We start from the raw sequence: 19123 nt of genomic DNA on the forward strand, positions 1-19123 counted from the left end.
TAGAAATAAAATCAAAAGATTAAATAAAATATATCCATTCAGACTAACAAAAGCTTTGTCTTGAATAATGTTATTAAGCAGCAACCATGCAATCTTTTGATATATACCTAATCCTTAAATAACTAGCAATTATGTTATTTTCTGTATCTGAAAGAGTAACCGCTCTGCACACTATGAAACTTCCCTAAAACAATTCGTTGTAAAAGCAGATATTCACAGTACCATTCACCATTTAGATTCTAAATTCCTGAAACTTCACTAACCATAAACACGAGTTCACGTGCAAGACTATGGCATACTGTATTTAGACGTCAAGAGTGCTAGATTCTGCTGTATCTACAAGTCAACTTGATGGCACTTGTGAGAATTAAAAAAACAGATTTGAATGTAAAAATAAATAAATAACATTAATTAATGGCACCATTAGAAAAATAGTTTAGTGTTAAAAAACAAAACAAAATCAAAACAAAATCTGACATGCGTCATAGTGCCGCCGTGTTATTTACACCTTCCAAGAGGAGCTTATAGCTCTATTCCGATAATCTCCCAATCCCTAGCTGTCATCTGAAGACTTATCTGCTTTTTTATTATTTGTCTTTTTATTTTTTTATTTTGTGTATATATATATATATATATATATATATATTTAGAGACCATAATCTCTGTGCCTTATTGTCTCTTTCATATTATCTCAGCGAGTATAATTGGGGAGATTTCTCCCCAAGTTATTGTGCATCTCAAGTATCACAACTTTGGAATGATATATCTGGAGTTTTGTGTCTTTTGTGTGTTGGTGATAAACAGATGCCGGAGCCAGTTCTGACCATTCTGCTCATGTTTATTATCCAAAGAGCAGTGAGATTCTGTGTTAATTAGCCAGGCTACATGCATGCATTGTCATCGTATTGCTGGCTTTCACACTGTGTATGCGTGGGGACTTCATTGAAACTACACTCACCATCGCAAAACACCCCATTGTAGTGTAGACCGTACTATGGGATTCGATTAAAATACAAATTATATGATTATTCCATGAGATAAGTCTCATTTGAGATCTAAGGGGCCAACCAAAGGGAAAGCTTTTAGCTTTGCGTCCATATTCAGGGTTTTCCATGTTTTGCCCAACAAAGGCTAAATTGATCACTCTGGGTTGCTGGGTCTGAGTTGGAACAAAGTGATGGGCAAGCTAGTTGAGTTTTGTCCCATTCTCAATGTTCTCTTGAACCATATGCATTTCACTTTTTCCAAGTAATGTCATTAAGAACTAAAACTCCATAACTTCAGTAGTGACAAGGTCTAACGGTCTCATCATTAGATAAATCAGTCCTTTACGGAACATGCAACACCTCTGGCCACAGTTTCACTCAAAATGTAAAATTAATTCAGCTTAAAAGTAAAAAAAAAAAAAAGTTAATGATACAATAATCAGTAAAGATGTTTATTTTTTAGGTATCACATTTAATGCGTGACATTTTGAAAATATTCTCTGTGTAATATTTAATATTTATTTGCATCAAACTCCTCTATTTCATAAAAACAATATCAATGTGTGACCTTTTACTCAATCTTATTGCAGTTCAGTGATACAGCATCATTTTGAATGATGTATAGAAGCCATGACCTTATGATGAAAATATTTCAGAGTTCCAAGCTCACTTTGTTTCAGTAAGAATTAAGAAAAAACTCATTAATTGCCATTGTGCTGACACGTGACACATTTAAGAGGTGTATTCTGAAACTACTAACATCAGTATAGCTTGCTATAAATCTGTGAAGACGTGCATATTTCAATTAAAATTGGCACATTTATAAATTAATCTTGTTACACCTCCATGTCTGTCAATCAGGCACACAGTCATGTTACTTCCTAGTTTGTTTAGCTAAGTGAAGCTAATTTTAAGAGGCAGCAATTATGCAGAGCACCTGCCTTGCAAAGACTTCTCATTAAGGTGCATCAGGAAGTCTGTGATTGGACAGCCAAATACATTCTGGGTGGGGTTAGAAGGGGAGGGCTTCCAGAGGCTGCAGACGAGAAAACTGCAGCTTTTGCAAACTGTTTTTAGATATACCCCAATGACAAAATGCATAATAAAATGCATGCATGTTTTACTGGTATATATCTACTAAATAGTGATTAAAAAAATATAGGTAGTGTAGTGTCCCTTTTAGTGTAAAATTATAATAAGCTTCTGCAGCTTAAGTCCTCCAACACTGATATGTTGGGAAAAAACAACATTTTTTTTTAAAGTTGGCTTTCTGTATATTATTTATGGATAACTCCCAAATGTATACATTTTCACATTTACTTCAAGCTCAAGGGTAAAAAAATAAATGTAAAAAAAATGACAAGGTTTATAAACCCCCACACCTATTTTGACAACAGATCCAATTTAAATCCCAGCAATTAAATATACCTCTTCAAGATCCCAACTGGACATATTTTGTCCAATGCAGCACATATACAGCTTGATTATCTGTGCTTCGTATACACGGAGAACGTCAATTAACGAATGGTATGGCTTCTAAAGTCTGGGCCCTTATACATCTATGACAGACATTCACACCCACACATGTTGGAGGTATAGGCACGTGTTTACTGTTCAAAGAAAATTATCATGATTTATACATCTCTCCTTAAATATTACAGCACAGGAAAATAACATTTTAACGCAATCAACAACAGCAGCCACCATCTTTAATCACGGGGTTATCACTAATAGCAGCTCTTATTCTTGGGGAAAAGCTGTGTCTAAGTTCCGGAATGTAGTCATTCCACTACAGGACAACATCTTTGGGAAGTGCTCTGGAGGGGTTAAAGAATCTTTTAAAGTGTTTTGTACCTGAACTCCCACAGCGAGACTATGATAAATAGCCCACTTGTTTTGAATACGGATAATCATCGTTCATCACGTGACCTCCTACACATATGTGAATGCGTCACGCATTTCCTCACACTCCAAAGATCTAATCCCAGCATGAATCGTCTGTCTCTTTGAAAGGCCCTCAATGTTGATCATGTTAAGCTGAGGACTTGACATTGAAGTACAGACACTATCATTATTTCCTGACTTGTTGTGGACATATATTGCAGTGGGACTGACAAAAAAGGACATGATTAATGCTGATCCATATCCATTAAACACAAAAATGATGATTAGATGATTAACACTTTGAGTTCCAGTATGTGTTGCCTTTTGGCACTTAAAAATGATTAACACTCAAATTAATAGTAACTTTGTGATTGTGATAATAAATATTTACTTTCAATGTTGAGGACATCCAAAGGGTTAAATCATTCAACACATGTAACCTGCTGGGTTTTATTATTTTGTGGCAAATAAAGATACATTTCTATTAATACATTGACAAATGTACAGAGCCGAAATCATTGCTACACCACCGCATCAGACAGACAGCAGAGATTATTACTACCGCTAATTGTCTGATCCAAAATTCAATCTTAAAAATACCACCAGTTTCTCTCCGTACCTCCATATCTGGCATCATGGTCATTAACCCTCCTTGGGATGGAGAGGAATAATACACAGTACCAGGCTCAAATCCTATTCATTCAAAAACTGCAGACTGTAACTCCTCTAAAACAAGAGCTATTTATGTTAATGTATGGCCATTTACAGAGCAACACATGCCCATCATGGACCATATGATTTCAAAGTTAACGTAAGGGATAGTTTACTTAGGAAAATAGAGAGACCACCCACTCTCATCTACACATAGCTGGGCCAGCGATGTATACCTTTAACTGTTTAAGTAAATGAACAAAACCACACATCTTCTATTTACATTTTCCAAAGTCATATGCTTTAATATAAGAGTCTGAAGAGGAGTGACAATGAGCATGGACCCATAACACAAGGGGTTAAAATAAGTTTGGGCTGAAAAGACATCTAAGCTTTTAATCTACTCAGGGGCTGGAAATGTAACCATAGAGAGTCCCCAAATTCTAATCAATAAACCTATAGACATTTAGCCCAAATGAGACAAACATTAGAAAGATGCACACCGAGTCAAAATGAGTTAACATGACAAGCCGTTTGATTAATATACATCTTAATTACACAAGGTACAGTCGTAATGGTGCTATAAGGATCTCTTTGAAAGTCAGACATTTTGAAAAAACAAGGAGTTTCAACTGCAGTCATGCAAGATATGAAAGCAAGCAATAAGGGGTTTAAATGGTAGTCATGCGAGAAAATGGAAAAAGACCTCTGGTATGCAGAATGTACATCTAGAATCAATGTTTTCTTTAAACCGTGTTTATGCCAGTATGGAGAAAATCAAGAAAGTACACTCGCAGGCACTCAGAGGGTTAAACATTTTAGTCCTAAGCACACTGCAGTTTCCTGAGAGACAGAAGTGTAACGTATCAACACATGATCCTTCGAAACATGTCCATAGTAATGAGTGTAGATTCAGAGATGCACAAAAACCCAGCTCTACAAAACCACAGAACATCAACAACAGTTGTTTGATTTAAATAAACCATTGTGTATGTGTTTTGTCTTTTTTATTTTCAATAAGTGACTCTGAGAAACTATTGTTTGGAAAACTCCAAGAGGAAGGAGCTCCTTCTATGCAATTCTGCCCACTAACGACAGATCTCCTGCTTTTGGCTAACTAGTCAGAGCCTGTCTTTGGCTAGCATCGGAAGCAGTCGGAACAGCAGTAGAGCCTTCGTTAGCAATGCACAGCGGATACATTTACAATTAAACAGGCACACATCACATAATCTCATTGCAATCTGCAATTTGTACAAAGGATTAAGAAAAAAAAAAAAAAAAGAAAACCAAGAAAGAACGAGCACAGCATGATGATACGGTCTGATAAAAAAAAAAAGTACATGCAATTTTCACTTACCCTGAAATTCTCCCACACCCTTTGAGCTGCTCATGCAGTTTTCCAGATAGATCCCATCTTTAAAACAGTCTTCCTTCTTCTTATTTAACCCTGTTATCTCACTAGGATGAATCTGACTCTGAACCTCCCCTTCATGGCAAGAACAAGGAGTCTGCATGATGCCGCAAGGGTGAAAACTGCTACTGCTAGTGAGACAGGTGTCCAGCCATTTGCAGAGCATTTGGCAGGCAGCTTTGCTGGGGTTTCTGTTGCCCAGAACAAGGTATTCCAATGAGAAATCTGTCCCTTGAGGCTTGATGGACCTCCACTGCAACTGTGCACCTTCCAGGAGGGGTACAGTCTGTTTCATCTGCAGAAACTGTTTACTAGACTGAAGGAAAGCATACTCAACAGAACTGTCACACAGTTTCAACACATCGTCAAAACTTTCCATCCCCAAGTACGTACGAGTGGACTCCAGAAACGAGTCAAACTGTGAGGTTCGTATCTGCTGATGGTCGCATATGCCAGAAGGTTTTGATACTTTCATGTACAAAGTATATCTCCTAGGATCTGGATTCTGGATAATCCACGAACACACTGACGAGTTCAAAGGAAAGACAGACGAAGAGGAAAAATATCCAAAAAATTTACCCTGAACCAGTGTGGTGCACGGATTCTGTCCCAAGTCAAGGCTGGCTGCAGTCCACCCAAAAAAAAGTGAAAATATGAAAAGCAGGTTGTGGGAAAATGCAACGAACCTCATCCTAGGTCTCTGGTCCTTTGGAATTCAAAGTAATTGTCAGGCAGGGGCCAGATCTTGGACATAACAGGTGCAGCGAGAGAAAAAGAGACAGTTTATGAGGCTTGTGCGAAATTAATCCAGCCTCCGTATGCTTGTCTCAGGCTCCACCGTGTGGCTAAATAGGAAATCTGAGAAAAGAAAGAAAAAAAAGGAATTTAACTCTTCATATCCCCAAAACATTTTTATCCTAAGCACAAATGGTATTTGGTGAATAGAAAACATACAAGAGGATCTAGAACATGGATTATTTTTATAACAAAGTCCGACTTAATACTGATCTAATAACTAGAGACAAATCACAGAATTACCGGTGGTGCAAGGTCTGTGCAATAATACATTTCTGGAAATTTGAAAACAGGATAAAACCTGTGACTACTAAAAAAACAATGGAGATATTTGGAATTATTATTATTTTTATTAACAGAAAGACCTCCAGGCCAGGTGATAATGACTTTTATAGTTTGAGTTCAGGAAACATTGTGTAGAAGAAACAACCTTGAGAATCAAGCTGCTCGAGTGGATGTATGCAGATTACCTGGGACAATTTCCTTATATCTACTTTCAGATGCTAGGTTGTGTTTTTTTTTCTACTCCTTTCCCAATCATGTGCAATGTCAAAAATCAAGAGAAGTAATGAATGCAAAAAAAATGTACAAACGTGTATGAAATCATAAATGAGCTTATGTTATTATTAGATATTCATCACGAAGAATCACTATGTTACAAAGATGTTATAACTCTTCAAACATCAGTTCGGAGTATATTGAATACACAGTACACTTTACCTTTTATACACATCACCTCCCATAGAATGCAAGCTCAGTGGGCATATGGCTCACTATATAGAAGTGTGTGATACGGACAACAGCCAGGCTATCAGTTAGAGGGTAGTAGTTAGGAGCTACTGCCAGTCACACTGTGCATTTTCCTAAAAGATAAGGTATAGTACGCACATCGTTAATATTAACACAGAATTTACAAAAAGAAAGACACGCAATATGGATAAGGGGATCCTTATCTGGACTACAATTCCCATAATGCATCCAATTTTCATATTGCAATAACAGCTCTAGCAAGGCACTGAATTATGGGAGTTGTACTCCATCAGTAGAGTGGCCACAACCCACTGTGTGTGTGGACATCAATTCACAGCCTTTATTTAATCCAAAATGATTACATTTTTTTTTTTTTTTAGAGGAGCATCTGTTTAAATAAGCAATATGATCATATTTGGGTATGATTGTCAGTCTTAGTAAATCGCAGCCTACAATGTCTGGGGACCTGAACTCCCAGATCTGTCCATAAAGTTTAATATATTAAATTGTTCCTTAATGTGATCGTCAGCAGTTTATGAATGTAAAAGGATTGCAGCTCATCCCACAGACAGCGTTATCCGGCTCTTCCAGAATGCGTGAGATTGCTGGAGACACACATTACGAAGACTAAGACTGGCACTGCATGTATAACTAGACAGAAGAAGCATGGCGGTGCCTGGTTTACTCTAAACTCCTAATCCAAGACTGTCTACTTCACTGGGGATTAATCCCTCACCAACCATTCCCACAGCTCTCATAAAGGACCTTTTATAAAGACAATGTTAACCCTTCCTGTGCAGATGGCAGAGAGCAGTGTATGCCAGTCTATTGCTGTCTATTCCTGTTCTGTCTTCAGCTTTAAAGGGTTGGTGGAATTAAAGGAACACTCCACACACATAAATACTTCAGCTCGCTGTATGTGTGAGCAAATGCTCGTTTTAATTGCAATTTATAAAAGTGTTGATTTTTATCATTTTATAAATAAATGTAGGAACACCTCCCAGGCTGTCAATTAGACAGCCACGGAAGTTATCGTCTCGATTCTGTTAGATCCACAGAGCTGACTGAGTTAACAGAGCTAACAGAAGTGACAGGTATGGTCTGCTAGAGCACGCTGTGAGAATGCCTCCCCAAGTCACAGTAAACTTGTGCACATGTGAGGCCACAGGGCTCAGCTTACCTCCATGTCCCTGTCTCGCCATGTGCGCAGTGTGTATGCGCATGCTCGGAAGTGAAAAAAAAGGCATCTCAGTGAAAAGCCTCTCATTCATTTTCATTCATTTTCCTACTGTACTGGGGCAAGGTATATAATGGTGTATATATACTGAATAGTGATTTAGCTTTTATTTTATTTTCTTTCGTTTTTCTTTTCTTTTTTTTTTTATTTGGGCAGTGGAGTGTCCCTTTAACACACATGATGCAACTTTGGCCGAATACTAAAAAGCTTAAAGGGCACACTATAGTCACCAGAACAACTACAGCTTATTGAATTTGTTCTGGTGAGTAGAATCATTACCTTCAGGCTTTTTGCTGTAAATACTGTCTTTTTGGAAAAAAATTAGTGTTTACATTACAGCCTAGTAATAACTCAACTGGCCACTCCTCAGATGGCTGATAGAGGTGCTTCCTTGTTCAGTGCTGCAGAGTAGGCAGCACTGCCATTCAGTGTCTCCACCCTCTGCATGCAGACACTGAACTTTCCTCATAGAGATGCATTGATTCAATGAATCTCTATGAGGGGATGCTGATTGGCCAGGGCTGTGTTTGACTTGTGCTGGCTCTGCCCCATATTTAACTCCTTGACAGTCTCAGCCAGTCCTATGGGGAAGCATTGTGATTGGCTCAGATAATCACGCCTGATGATGTCAGCAGACAGCAGGCAGATCTGGGCAGACAGGGGCAGAGCCAGCAGCTGCAGACTTGAATACAAATACAATTTTTACTATATTTAGGGAGGCAAGGGGGGCTAGATGGTGGTTTTAACACTATAGGGTCAGGAATACATGTTTGTGTTCCTGCCCCTATAGTGCTTCTTTAACTCTTTGTCTGCCAGTAACACTGCATTGCATCTTCCACAAATAATGCGGTTGGCTGCAAATGGCAAAAATGAATGGACACTGTTAAATGAGAAAGTCTGGTGCACTTATCATATCGTCATTAATTCTGCTAGAAGCAATTTATTGTTAATCCATTAAATGTTTTCACCAGCACTGATGGGGAGAGCAATGATTGCCTGGGCTTGGCACTGTTAGAGTTAAGCTGCCAGGAGACCATTGATTTTTTTAAGTGAATGGGAGGGGTGCAGACACATTTCTCTTTGGGGAATGAACAGGAGCCTTATACTGAAATCTGTCATATTTTGTCTCTTCGCATGACTGCAAGTCACATTTGGATATTATAGAAGGCATTAAAAATGATTTCAATTAATAACCGATTCCTTTGCCAGGACGTTCCTAGTTTAACAGCTGTTGCAAAATGGATATTTACAGTATTTTGCTTTGTTTGTTTTAAGATCTACATCTACAGCATATATATGAAGGTGTAGATATTTTGCATATAATGAGAGCTATTCATACTATGTCAGTACACGCCTGTAAATGTGCTGTAAGGGAGTTAGCGGGTATAATAGTTTAATAAAAAAAAATATCTGTGCATTTTTTTACATGTGTTTTATCCTTTTATGTTATTCGATATGGACATTTATACATAGATGCCAAAATCCCAGAGTATAGCAGTATGTAATGATACCTTTTTTATTGGACTAACATAATATTTCAAAGACAATGTTAGTCCAGTAAAAAAGGTATCATTCCATACTGCAATACTCTGTTACTTTGGCATTTTGTCTACTGGACTAATACTGCTAAACCAATCTGCACTATATATTTATGTAGATATATTGTCGCGGACCCCGGGAAACCCGACTGGTTACCTCCGCTAGTTCCTTCCCTCAGCCACTCTGGAACTACTTCAATTATAAAGGACACCCATTCCCCTAGTAACTGGGCGAGACACAGCTCTGGGAGTACAACACAATATTATTGTGCCAAACACAGCTTTTATGCATAACCCCTTGCAAGGGGTCTTCCACACAAACACACAGGGGTTTCTATCCCAGGATCCTCTGCACCTGGGAGCCCTAACATGGGAAAAGGGACCTAGTCTCTTTATCTCCCAGGTACAGAAAGCCCGACAAACTCACCATGTCCACAAAAGTGTACCACCAACCTTTTGAACCCCCACTCTATACATTTCCCCGACTGGTCTCCACTTGTGTGAACCCCAGGCAAGGGAGGCGTCTCCTTTCGGGATGTGAATGCTCCCCCTTATTGGCGTTCGTCTACACAAAATAGCGGCCACCCAGGGGAGCACTCATTAATTACTTCCCTAGCAATGTGAACGTTCTAATTAATTAGGTGTGAACATTCTAATGGGGCACCGGGGTGGATTCTGTTCGTATGAACGTTCCCAAATGGGAAACAGGGCACAGCACACGAAATACATGGGAAACACAAAATACAAGGGGGAAACATACAAACAGACAGTGGTCCTGCCACACACACACACACACACACACATATATATATATATATACTGTATGAACAAACCTAGCAAATGTAATCTGGATCCTATAATAAACAGATAGTATTTGCCTTCTTGGCATTACTGTTGAATAACACACATATCCCAATATTTACAAGGGATAGAGAGGGACACTCCACTGCCCAAATACAAATAAAAATCACCGTTTAGTAAATATACACCAATGAAACTATGCATGCATGCAATTATATCTAATATCTAAAACAGCTTGCATTATATCTAATATCTAAAACATGCAAAACATGCTTGCAAAATCTGCAATGTTCTTGTCTGCAGCTTTTGCAAGCCCTTCCCTTCTAACCCAGCACAGACCTTCTGCGGCTGTCCAATCACAGATATCCCATTACAGCTGAATGAGAAGTCTTTGCAAGGCAGGTGCTCTGGGTAATTGCTGCCTCTTGAGTTTAGCTCCACCGAGCTAAACAAACCAGGAAGTAACAGGACCTGTTGTCTACATGAAAGCCAGGGGGAGTAACAAGTTAATTTATGAAAGAGACAATTTCTACTGAAACCTTCACATTTTGTAAAAAAAAAAAGAAAAGAAGACAAACTCTTCACTCATAAAGCATTTCAGCAAGCTAAAGTACTTTAGAAGTCCAGAGTGTACCTTTAATTTTAGGAATGTAAGTGGGGATGTGCCAAGGGGCATGACTGCTAGGGTTGTGAGTAGGTGTGGCCATGGGCGGGGCTGTCTTGAGAAATTGTTGGTGAGTTAAAGGGATTCTCCAGTGCCAGGAAAACAAACACTTGCACAATTCCCTTTCACACCCGATCCCACGTCGCTGAAGGGGTTAAAAACCCCTTCAAACACTTACCTGAATCCAGCTACGAGGGACTGGGTCAGGTTCCGCCCACTCCCCTCCCCGCTGACATCCGCCGGCGGGGGAGAACTAATGTCGTCTAAAAAGCCAGAAGTCCCTAAAAGTCAACTAAGAAGTCCCACTAGTGGCTGTATGGTAGACAGTAGAGGAGGACTTAACCCTGCAAGGTATATATTGCAGTTTATAAAAACTGCAATAATTACACTTGCAGGGCTAAGGGTAATGGTAGTTGGCACCCAGGCCACTTCAACGAGCTGAAGTGGTCTGGGTGCTTACAGTGTCCCTTTAATAAGAACAGTCTATGCAAGAATGAACAATATATCTTATGTACACATACTTATTTCTAAACACATTTTCTTTATTATATGGTATAGCATCATTACCTATGGTAAGAGATATGCAAACCATTGATGCAAAAACTTGCAGAAAAATTGTTATTGGGTGACTCAAGACAACATGCTGCAGCAATAAAGAAACTTAATGTAGACAAAGCCCCAGGGCCAAATGGTATTCACCCACGTACATAAACAGCTAAGTGTAGAAATTAGCAAATCTCTGTTTTTAATATTTCAGGATTCTTTTCATTCAGGAATTGTTTCGGAGAATCAAAGTAAGGCAGATGTGTTTCCTGTATTCAAAGAGGGTTCAAGACCTGTGAGCTTAACTTCTATGTCTGGGAAAGTATGTGAAGGCTTATGAAGGGATACAATTCAGCAATTCATTAGGAAAAACAATGTAATTAGCAGAAATTTGGTTTATGAAACATAGATCCTGTCAAACTAACTTAATTGCATTCTACTTAGAAGTAAGTAGAAGTATAGGTCAGGATGTTGTAGTGGATGTGACCTGAAACCAAGAAGGCTGCACTCACCTGAACTTGCAGGTGCTGCTGGTGCCAATAAATACAACATATAAGATACAGCCCACTCACTAAACCCACATTATTTTTGCCAGGTTAGGTGTTTTTTTTAAAAAGCAAACGATTACATTTGGTAAGCTTTGAAACTGCTCTTTAGTAAATGAGTGAGTGAGTTGGATCTTGTGAGTGAATGTGTTCTATCTGGATTTTGCCAAGGTGTTCGATTTGGTTCAAACAAAGGCCATGTTACATAGTTACATAGTTACATAGCTGAAAAGAGACTTGCGTCCATCAAGTTCAGCCTTCCTCACATATGCTTTTGCTGTTGATCCAAAAGAAGGCAAAAAACCCAGTCTGAAGCGCTTCCAATTTTGCAACAAACTAGGAAAAAAATCCTTCTTGACCCCAAAATAGCAGTCAGATGTCTCCTTGGATCAAGCAGCTATTACCCCACTAATTAGAAATTGTATCCCTGTATGTTATGTTTTTGCAAGTATTTATCCAATTGCAACTTAAACATCTGTATAGACTCTGATAAAACCACCTCTTCCGGCAATGAATTCCATATCCTTATTTCTCTTACTGTAAAAAAACCTTTTCTTTGCCTTAGATGAAATCTCCTTTCTTCAAGCCTAAATGTGTGACCTTGTGTCCTATGTATAGCCCTGTTTATGAATAGATTTCCAGATAATGGTTTGTACTGGCCCCGAATATATTTGTATAATGTTATCATATCCCCTCTAAGGCGCCGTTTTTCCAAACTGAAGAGATTTACATTTTTTAACCTTTCTTCATAACTAAAATGCTCCATTCCTTTTATCAATTTTGTAGCTCGTCTCTGCACTTTTTCTAGTGCCATGATATCCTTCTTTAGAACAGGTGCCCAAAATTGCACAGCATATTCAAGGTGTGGTCTTACCAGCGATTTATAAAGAGGCAAAATTATATTTTCATCTCGAGAATTTATGCCCCTATTTATACATGACAAAACCTTACTGGCCTTAGCAACGGCAGATTGACATTGCATATTGCTGCCTAATTTGTTGTCTATAACAATTCCCAAATCCTTCTTGTGTGTGGTTATCCCTAGTTCACTACCATTTAGGGTGTAAATTGCTTGTGCATTCTTAACCCCGAAGTGCATAACTTCGTGATAAAGGTTAGTGTTCAAAAAAAATAAATTGGTCTCAATAAAAATGATTGTTCTTGGGTAGAACATTGGCTTAATTATAGAGTACATACATTTGTCATTAATGGTATCAATTTGAAGTGGACCCAATTGGTAAGTGGTTCTGGGATCAAAAAGGAATGCATTGCAAAAATGGAAAGCACTTCAAACTATTTTTTTGCCTTCACCTTCTTTTAGATCAACAGCAAAAATACATGTGAGAAAGGCTGAACCTGATGGAATCAAATATTTTTTTCAACCTACATAACTATGTAACTATATGTAACTATTTACCTTAATGTTAATATTATTGTTGTGGAGCTGTGTTATGCACTCAGACACACCAATAATATGAAAAGAGGGTCATTAGGAGAGAAAAGAGTGACAGTGGGACTCGGCCCAAAATATGGGTACACTAGGGAGGCGTTATCAAATACAGCACCCATCTCTCACACACATTGCACCCACATTCTATCCATTACCATGATACTTACCTGCTCACTGAGACTTTCTCAGATATACCCTTATTTAACGAACGCCTTCTCAGCTTTTCACCTGCTCACTGAGACTTTCTCAGATATACCCTTATTTAACGAACGCCTTCTCAGCTTTTCCCCTGCTCACTGAGACTTTCTCAGATATACCCTTATTTAACGAATGCCTTCTCAGCTTTCCCCCTGCTCACCTAGTGATTTCCTCTTTACACTTTATTTGACTAATGTGCTCTTTACCTTGCTGTACCCTGCCATAACTAATTTAGCTCCTCTAATGCTCACTAACTTTTGCAATGCAGACTAATGATCTTCCAACGACATCCCTGCCATGGTCATTTCCTCTCGGCTAAGCCCATACCATGTTTGTGCCATGCCCATACTCTCCTACTGCTTTGTCATCTAAACTCTAAACTGATAGCGTAGCTGATGGGAAGAATGTTTCCAATTTGGCTATCTTCACCTTAACCCCTTAAGGACACATGACATGTGTGACATGTCATGATTCCCTTTTATTCCAGAAGTTTGGTCCTTAAGGGGTTAAAGGAAAACTAAAGTCACCTAAACAACTTTAGCTTAATGAAGCAGTCTTTGTGTGTAGATCATGCCTCTCAGGTTTCACTGCTCAATTCTCTGCCATTTAGGAGTTAAATCACTTTGTTACTGTTTATGCAGCCCTTGTCACACCTCCCCTGGCTATGATTGACAGAGCCTGCATGAAAAAAAAACAAAAAAAAACAGGTTTGACTTTCAATCAGATGTAATTTACCTTAAACAATTGTATCTCTTTCTCTGTAAATTTAACTTTAATCACATACAGGAGGCTCTTGCAGGGTCTAGCAAGCTATTAACAAAGCATGTGATAAGCAAATCTAAATTAAACAGAACTAGCAATAAAGGAAGGATAAACATTAGATGGCTCTGTACAGGAAGTGTTTATGGAAGGCTGTGCAAGTCACATGCAGGGAGATGTGACTTGGGTTCATAAACAAAGTGATTTAACTCCTAAATGGCAGAAAATTGAGCAGTGAGACTGCAGGGACATAATCCATACACCAAAACTGCTTCATTAAGCTTAAGTTGTTTTGGTGACTATAGTGTCCCTTTAAAGTTGAAATTCACTTTGAATTCACCTCCCCGCGGTGAATAACTGTGAGTGTAAGAGTAATGACTGTTAATATTCTAGACATTTTGGCACAGGATTTACATTTGTGCTTCCCCTGTGATAATATGATACATCTACTTGCTACATCTAAATTTACAGAAATTCTCAATGGGGGTATTTTGTATTGGTATTTTTCTAATGTGTCTTTAAAGCATCTGCTCAGTAATTGCAAAACCCACTTGTCCTTTTATGATTTTTGTTTTCCAGATTTTAGTTAATACATCATGTCTCCAAATTTTGAAAAGTGCAGCAAAAATAGCAATGTTGCCATGGACACATCACTCACAGTACATTTTGTCAGGGCAGCATTTACATACTGCATACTATTGGTGGGCATTGAGGAAATGTTCTATCGATCGTTAGTCTAGCAGCAACATTTATAAAGATTGGACTTTTACTGCAACACAAGAAATATTTCTATTTATTTATTTGGCTATAGCACATATACCACTGAGAAGGCACAAATACATTAAAAATAGCAGTAATCATCAAATCTCATGGAATGAATATTATTAATCTGACATTAAAACCTTTTTTTATATTTCTTGTTTCACCACTTCATTTTCATTTTTTCTATGGTGTATAATGAGATCACACTGCATGCATTACTTGCCCTTAACAATAATGGCTTATTCATCTTTATGGATCAATGTGGAAAGCGACAGATGGATATAGTGATGATCAAAGCCTATCCTATCTATTCTAATGTCCCTCTTTTCTAGGAGTTCCGTATTGTTGGTGTGTCTGAGTGTATAACAGAGCTCCACAGCAATAATACTCCCAGTAATGTGTCTGAGTGTATAACAGAGCTCCACAGCAATAATACTCCCAGTAATGTGTCTGAGTGTATAACAGAGCTCCACAGTAATAACACTCCCAGCAATGTGTTTGAGTGTATAACAGAGACCCACAGCAATCATACTCCCAGTAATGTGTCTGAGTGTATAACAGAGCTCCACAGCAATAATACTCCCAGTAATGTGTCTGAGTGTATAACAGAGCTCCACAGTAATAACACTCCCAGCAATGTGTTTGAGTGTATAACAGAGCTCCACAGCAATCATACTCCCAGTAATGTGTCTGAGAGTATAACAGAGCTCCACAGCAATAATACTCCCAGCAATGTGTCTGAGTGTATAACAGAGCTCCACAGCAATAATACTCCCAGTAATGTGTCTGAGTGTATAACAGAGATCCACAGCAATAATACTCTCAGTAATGTGTCTGAGTATATAACAGAGCTCCACAGCAATAATACTCCCAGTAATGTGACTGAGTGTATAACAGAGCCCCACGGCAATAATACTCCCAGTAACGTGTCTGAGTGTATAACAGAGCTCCACAGCAATAATACTCCCAGTAATGTGTCTCAGTGTATAACAGAGCTCCACAGCAATAACACTCCCAGTAATGTGTCTGGGTGTATAACAGAGCTCCACAGCAATAATACTCCCAGTAATGTGTCTGAGTGTATAACAGAGCTCCACAGCAATAATACTCCCAGTAACGTGTCTGAGTGTATAACAGAGCTCCACAGCAATAATACTCCCAGTAATGTGTCTGAGTGTATAACAGAGCTCCACAGCAATAATACTCCCAGTAATGTGTCTGAGTGTATAACAGAGATCCACAGCAATAATACTCCCAGTAATGTGTCTGAGTGTATAACAGCTCCACAGCAATAATACTCTCAGTAATGTGTCTGAGTATATAACAGAGCTCCACAGCAATAATACTCCCAGTAAGGTGTCTGAGTGTATAACAGAGCTCCACAGCAATAACACTCCCAGTAATGTGTCTTTAAACTACAATAAATGTGTTTAGAACAACTACAGCTTATCGTATTTGTTCTAGTGAGTATATTCATTTCCTTCAGGCTTTTTGCAGTAAACACGGTCTTTGCAGAGAAAATGCAGTGTTTACATTATAGCCTAGGGATACCTTTACTGGTCTTCAGATGACTTATAGAGGTGCTTCCTTGGTCAGTGCTGTAGAGTAAGTGACTCCACCCTCTGCATAGAGACACTGAACCTTTCTCATAGAAATGCATTGATTCAATTGATCTCTATAAAGAGATGCTGATTGGCCAGGGCTGTGTTTGTCTTGTGCTGGCTCTGACAGTCTCAACCAATCCAATGTGAAAGTATGTTGATTTGCTCAGATAATCACGTCTGATTATTGTAGCAGAGCTCCCTGTACCCTGGATGGGTACTTCCGCCAAAGATCGCTTCCTAGCTGGATCTGGGGAAAGCTTCAGTGCTTCTGCCTCGGTTGCCGTGGTTTAACTGGTTGACTGGGGTCCTCCTGGAGACTCTTTGTCCTGGAACAGGATAGGGGACTGGCTCTATTTACTCCCAGAGACTGGATGACACACAGTGCTGGGAGCTATAGTCCTTACACGGACTCCCCCCTCCCCCCCTGAATCCACCACAAGCTGGAACCAGATGCTGATTGGGTAATAGCCCTTTCCCCTCCCAGTAAATTGATACATAGTTCTGGGAGTATAACTGATTTTAACGAGCCAAACTCTGCCTTTTATGCACAGACCACAGCAGGGAGTCTCTAAACAATACAATACAAGCCCCTCCCAGGAATCTTTGTGCCTGGGAGATAATTGAGCTAAAGACTGGTAAGCTAATTATCTCCCAGGAACAGAGAGCAAAACACAAAAATATAAAAAGTCTAAAAGTACCCCAAAACATCATAAAAACATATAATAACCCCACATGTCCTACATCCCCCATCTGAGTGCCCAAGTTATCCAAATAGCGCTCAGATCAATGCAGTATAGGGGAAACGCCAACGAGCTAAAGTTCTGACCAGCCACACATGTGGTCCTAGCCCAAAATAGTTTGAGAGCATTTGGCGCTTTTGCCGGTTAACTTTTGAGAGCTCCTGCAGCCAAAATGGTTGGTGCTCCACCTGGCTCTTTCGGAGCATTTGTTCCGCTAAGTCTCAGGCACCTTCCCTCCAAAAAGCGCTCTCCTGGCGAGTTGCAAAGTGGTTCAAAACCCCAGATCAATTTGCCCGGGAACCGCAAGGTCACCTAGCTGAAAACAGTTCCTTAATATTCACAGATAAGTACAACTGAGGTGACTGGGAACCACAAAGTACTCATGCTGAAATTAGTTCCATAGCGGTTGTGGCTAAGTACCGCTGAGGACCGTTCGTGGATTTGTTCATGCGAATGACCACTAGCATTTGGTTCCATTTGTGAGAAGGGAAATTGCCTAACCAGGGGCACTGAGCGAAAGTTGCTAATGGTAACTCCTGAACAGGGTCTCAGACCTGGACCATAGTCGATGGGCTTCCACAGCCAGCTTCCACACTCCTCCAGGAGTTTGTGGCAAACGTTCCAGCAGCGTTTGTCTCAATGATGTCAGCGTGGGAAACAGTGTTTGTCTCAATGATGTCAGCCAAGCAAGCAGATCAGGGGCAGAGCCAGCAACTGCAGACTTGAATAGAAGTAAGATTTTACTATATTTAGGGAGGCAAGGGAGAGCTCGGGGGGCAAGATCGTGGTTTTAACACTATAGGGTCAAGATCACATGTTTGTGTTCCTGACCCTATAGTTTTCCTTTAACATATCACACTCAGGATATCTAATGAGTCACAAGGGTGAAACCTCCTAAAGTTTATTCTGAATAATGCTTCTTTCAAAATTCAGGAACTAGGATATAAGCCCAGAGCTCACGGGAGGGAGAAAATTAGTCACATTGAGTAGTGTGAAAAAAATATATTTTGCCCCTAACTAGGAACAGGCATACCAGGAAACTTGCATAGAAGCCTCAGAAGTTTTTGCTTTAATAAATGATTTGTGTCCTTCTGGAGGAATGGAAGGACAATCTACAGTCAGGGGCACATTCAAATTGATCATGACTCATCGTGGTGGTTCCCGCAATTTTCGGTAGAGTCTGTGCACTTTGTGTCTGTCCATTTTTACCTGTGTAAATGTTTGCAGTGACAAATAAGTTTGCCATAAAGTAAGGAATAGGATGAAGTAAGTATGAGTGTGCTGGGAAAAGATATAACAACCAGGCATGAAAAAATGGTTAATATATATATATATATATATATATATATATATATATATATATATATATATAGCTACATATGAATCTAAGTTGAAAAAAGATAAAAACATAGAAACATAGAATGTGACGGCAGATAAGAACCATTCGGCCCATCTAGTCTGCCCAATTTTCTAAATACTTTCATTAGTCCCTGGCCTTATCTTATAGTTATGATAGCCTTATGCCTATCCCACGCATGCTTAGACTCCCTCACTGTGTTAACCTCTACCACTTCATCTGGAAGGCTTTTCCATGCATCCACTACCCTTTCAGTAAAATAATACTTCCTGATATTATTTTTAAACCTTCGCCCCTCTAATTTAAGACTATGTCTAATAATCAAGTTCATCAAGTTCAACCTTGTATATGTATGTTCAGTAAATTAAAATTGTTTACAAAGAAGGTCTAGTGGTCATCTGCTTAAATTCAGGATAACAAAGAAAAACCATTATATATCCAGAAGGCA

At 39.1% G+C, this 19123-nt stretch overlaps 1 protein-coding gene across 2 annotated transcripts in view; it reads right to left on the reverse strand.

Moving 5' to 3' along the window:
* ADGRB1 (adhesion G protein-coupled receptor B1) overlaps positions 1–19123 on the reverse strand; it is a 500908-nt gene that overhangs the window by 339313 nt on the left and 142472 nt on the right. For both annotated transcript variants that reach the window (XM_063451001.1, XM_063451000.1), the window contains exon 2: positions 4879–5790. In XM_063451001.1, the coding sequence (XP_063307071.1) occupies positions 4879–5623 (745 nt within the window). In that variant the 5' untranslated portion in view covers positions 5624–5790. The remainder of the gene's footprint in view (positions 1–4878; positions 5791–19123) is intronic.

The sequence above is a fragment of the Pelobates fuscus genome, chromosome 4 (genome assembly GCF_036172605.1).
Source record: "Pelobates fuscus isolate aPelFus1 chromosome 4, aPelFus1.pri, whole genome shotgun sequence".
Taxonomy (NCBI): Eukaryota; Metazoa; Chordata; class Amphibia; order Anura; family Pelobatidae; genus Pelobates; species Pelobates fuscus.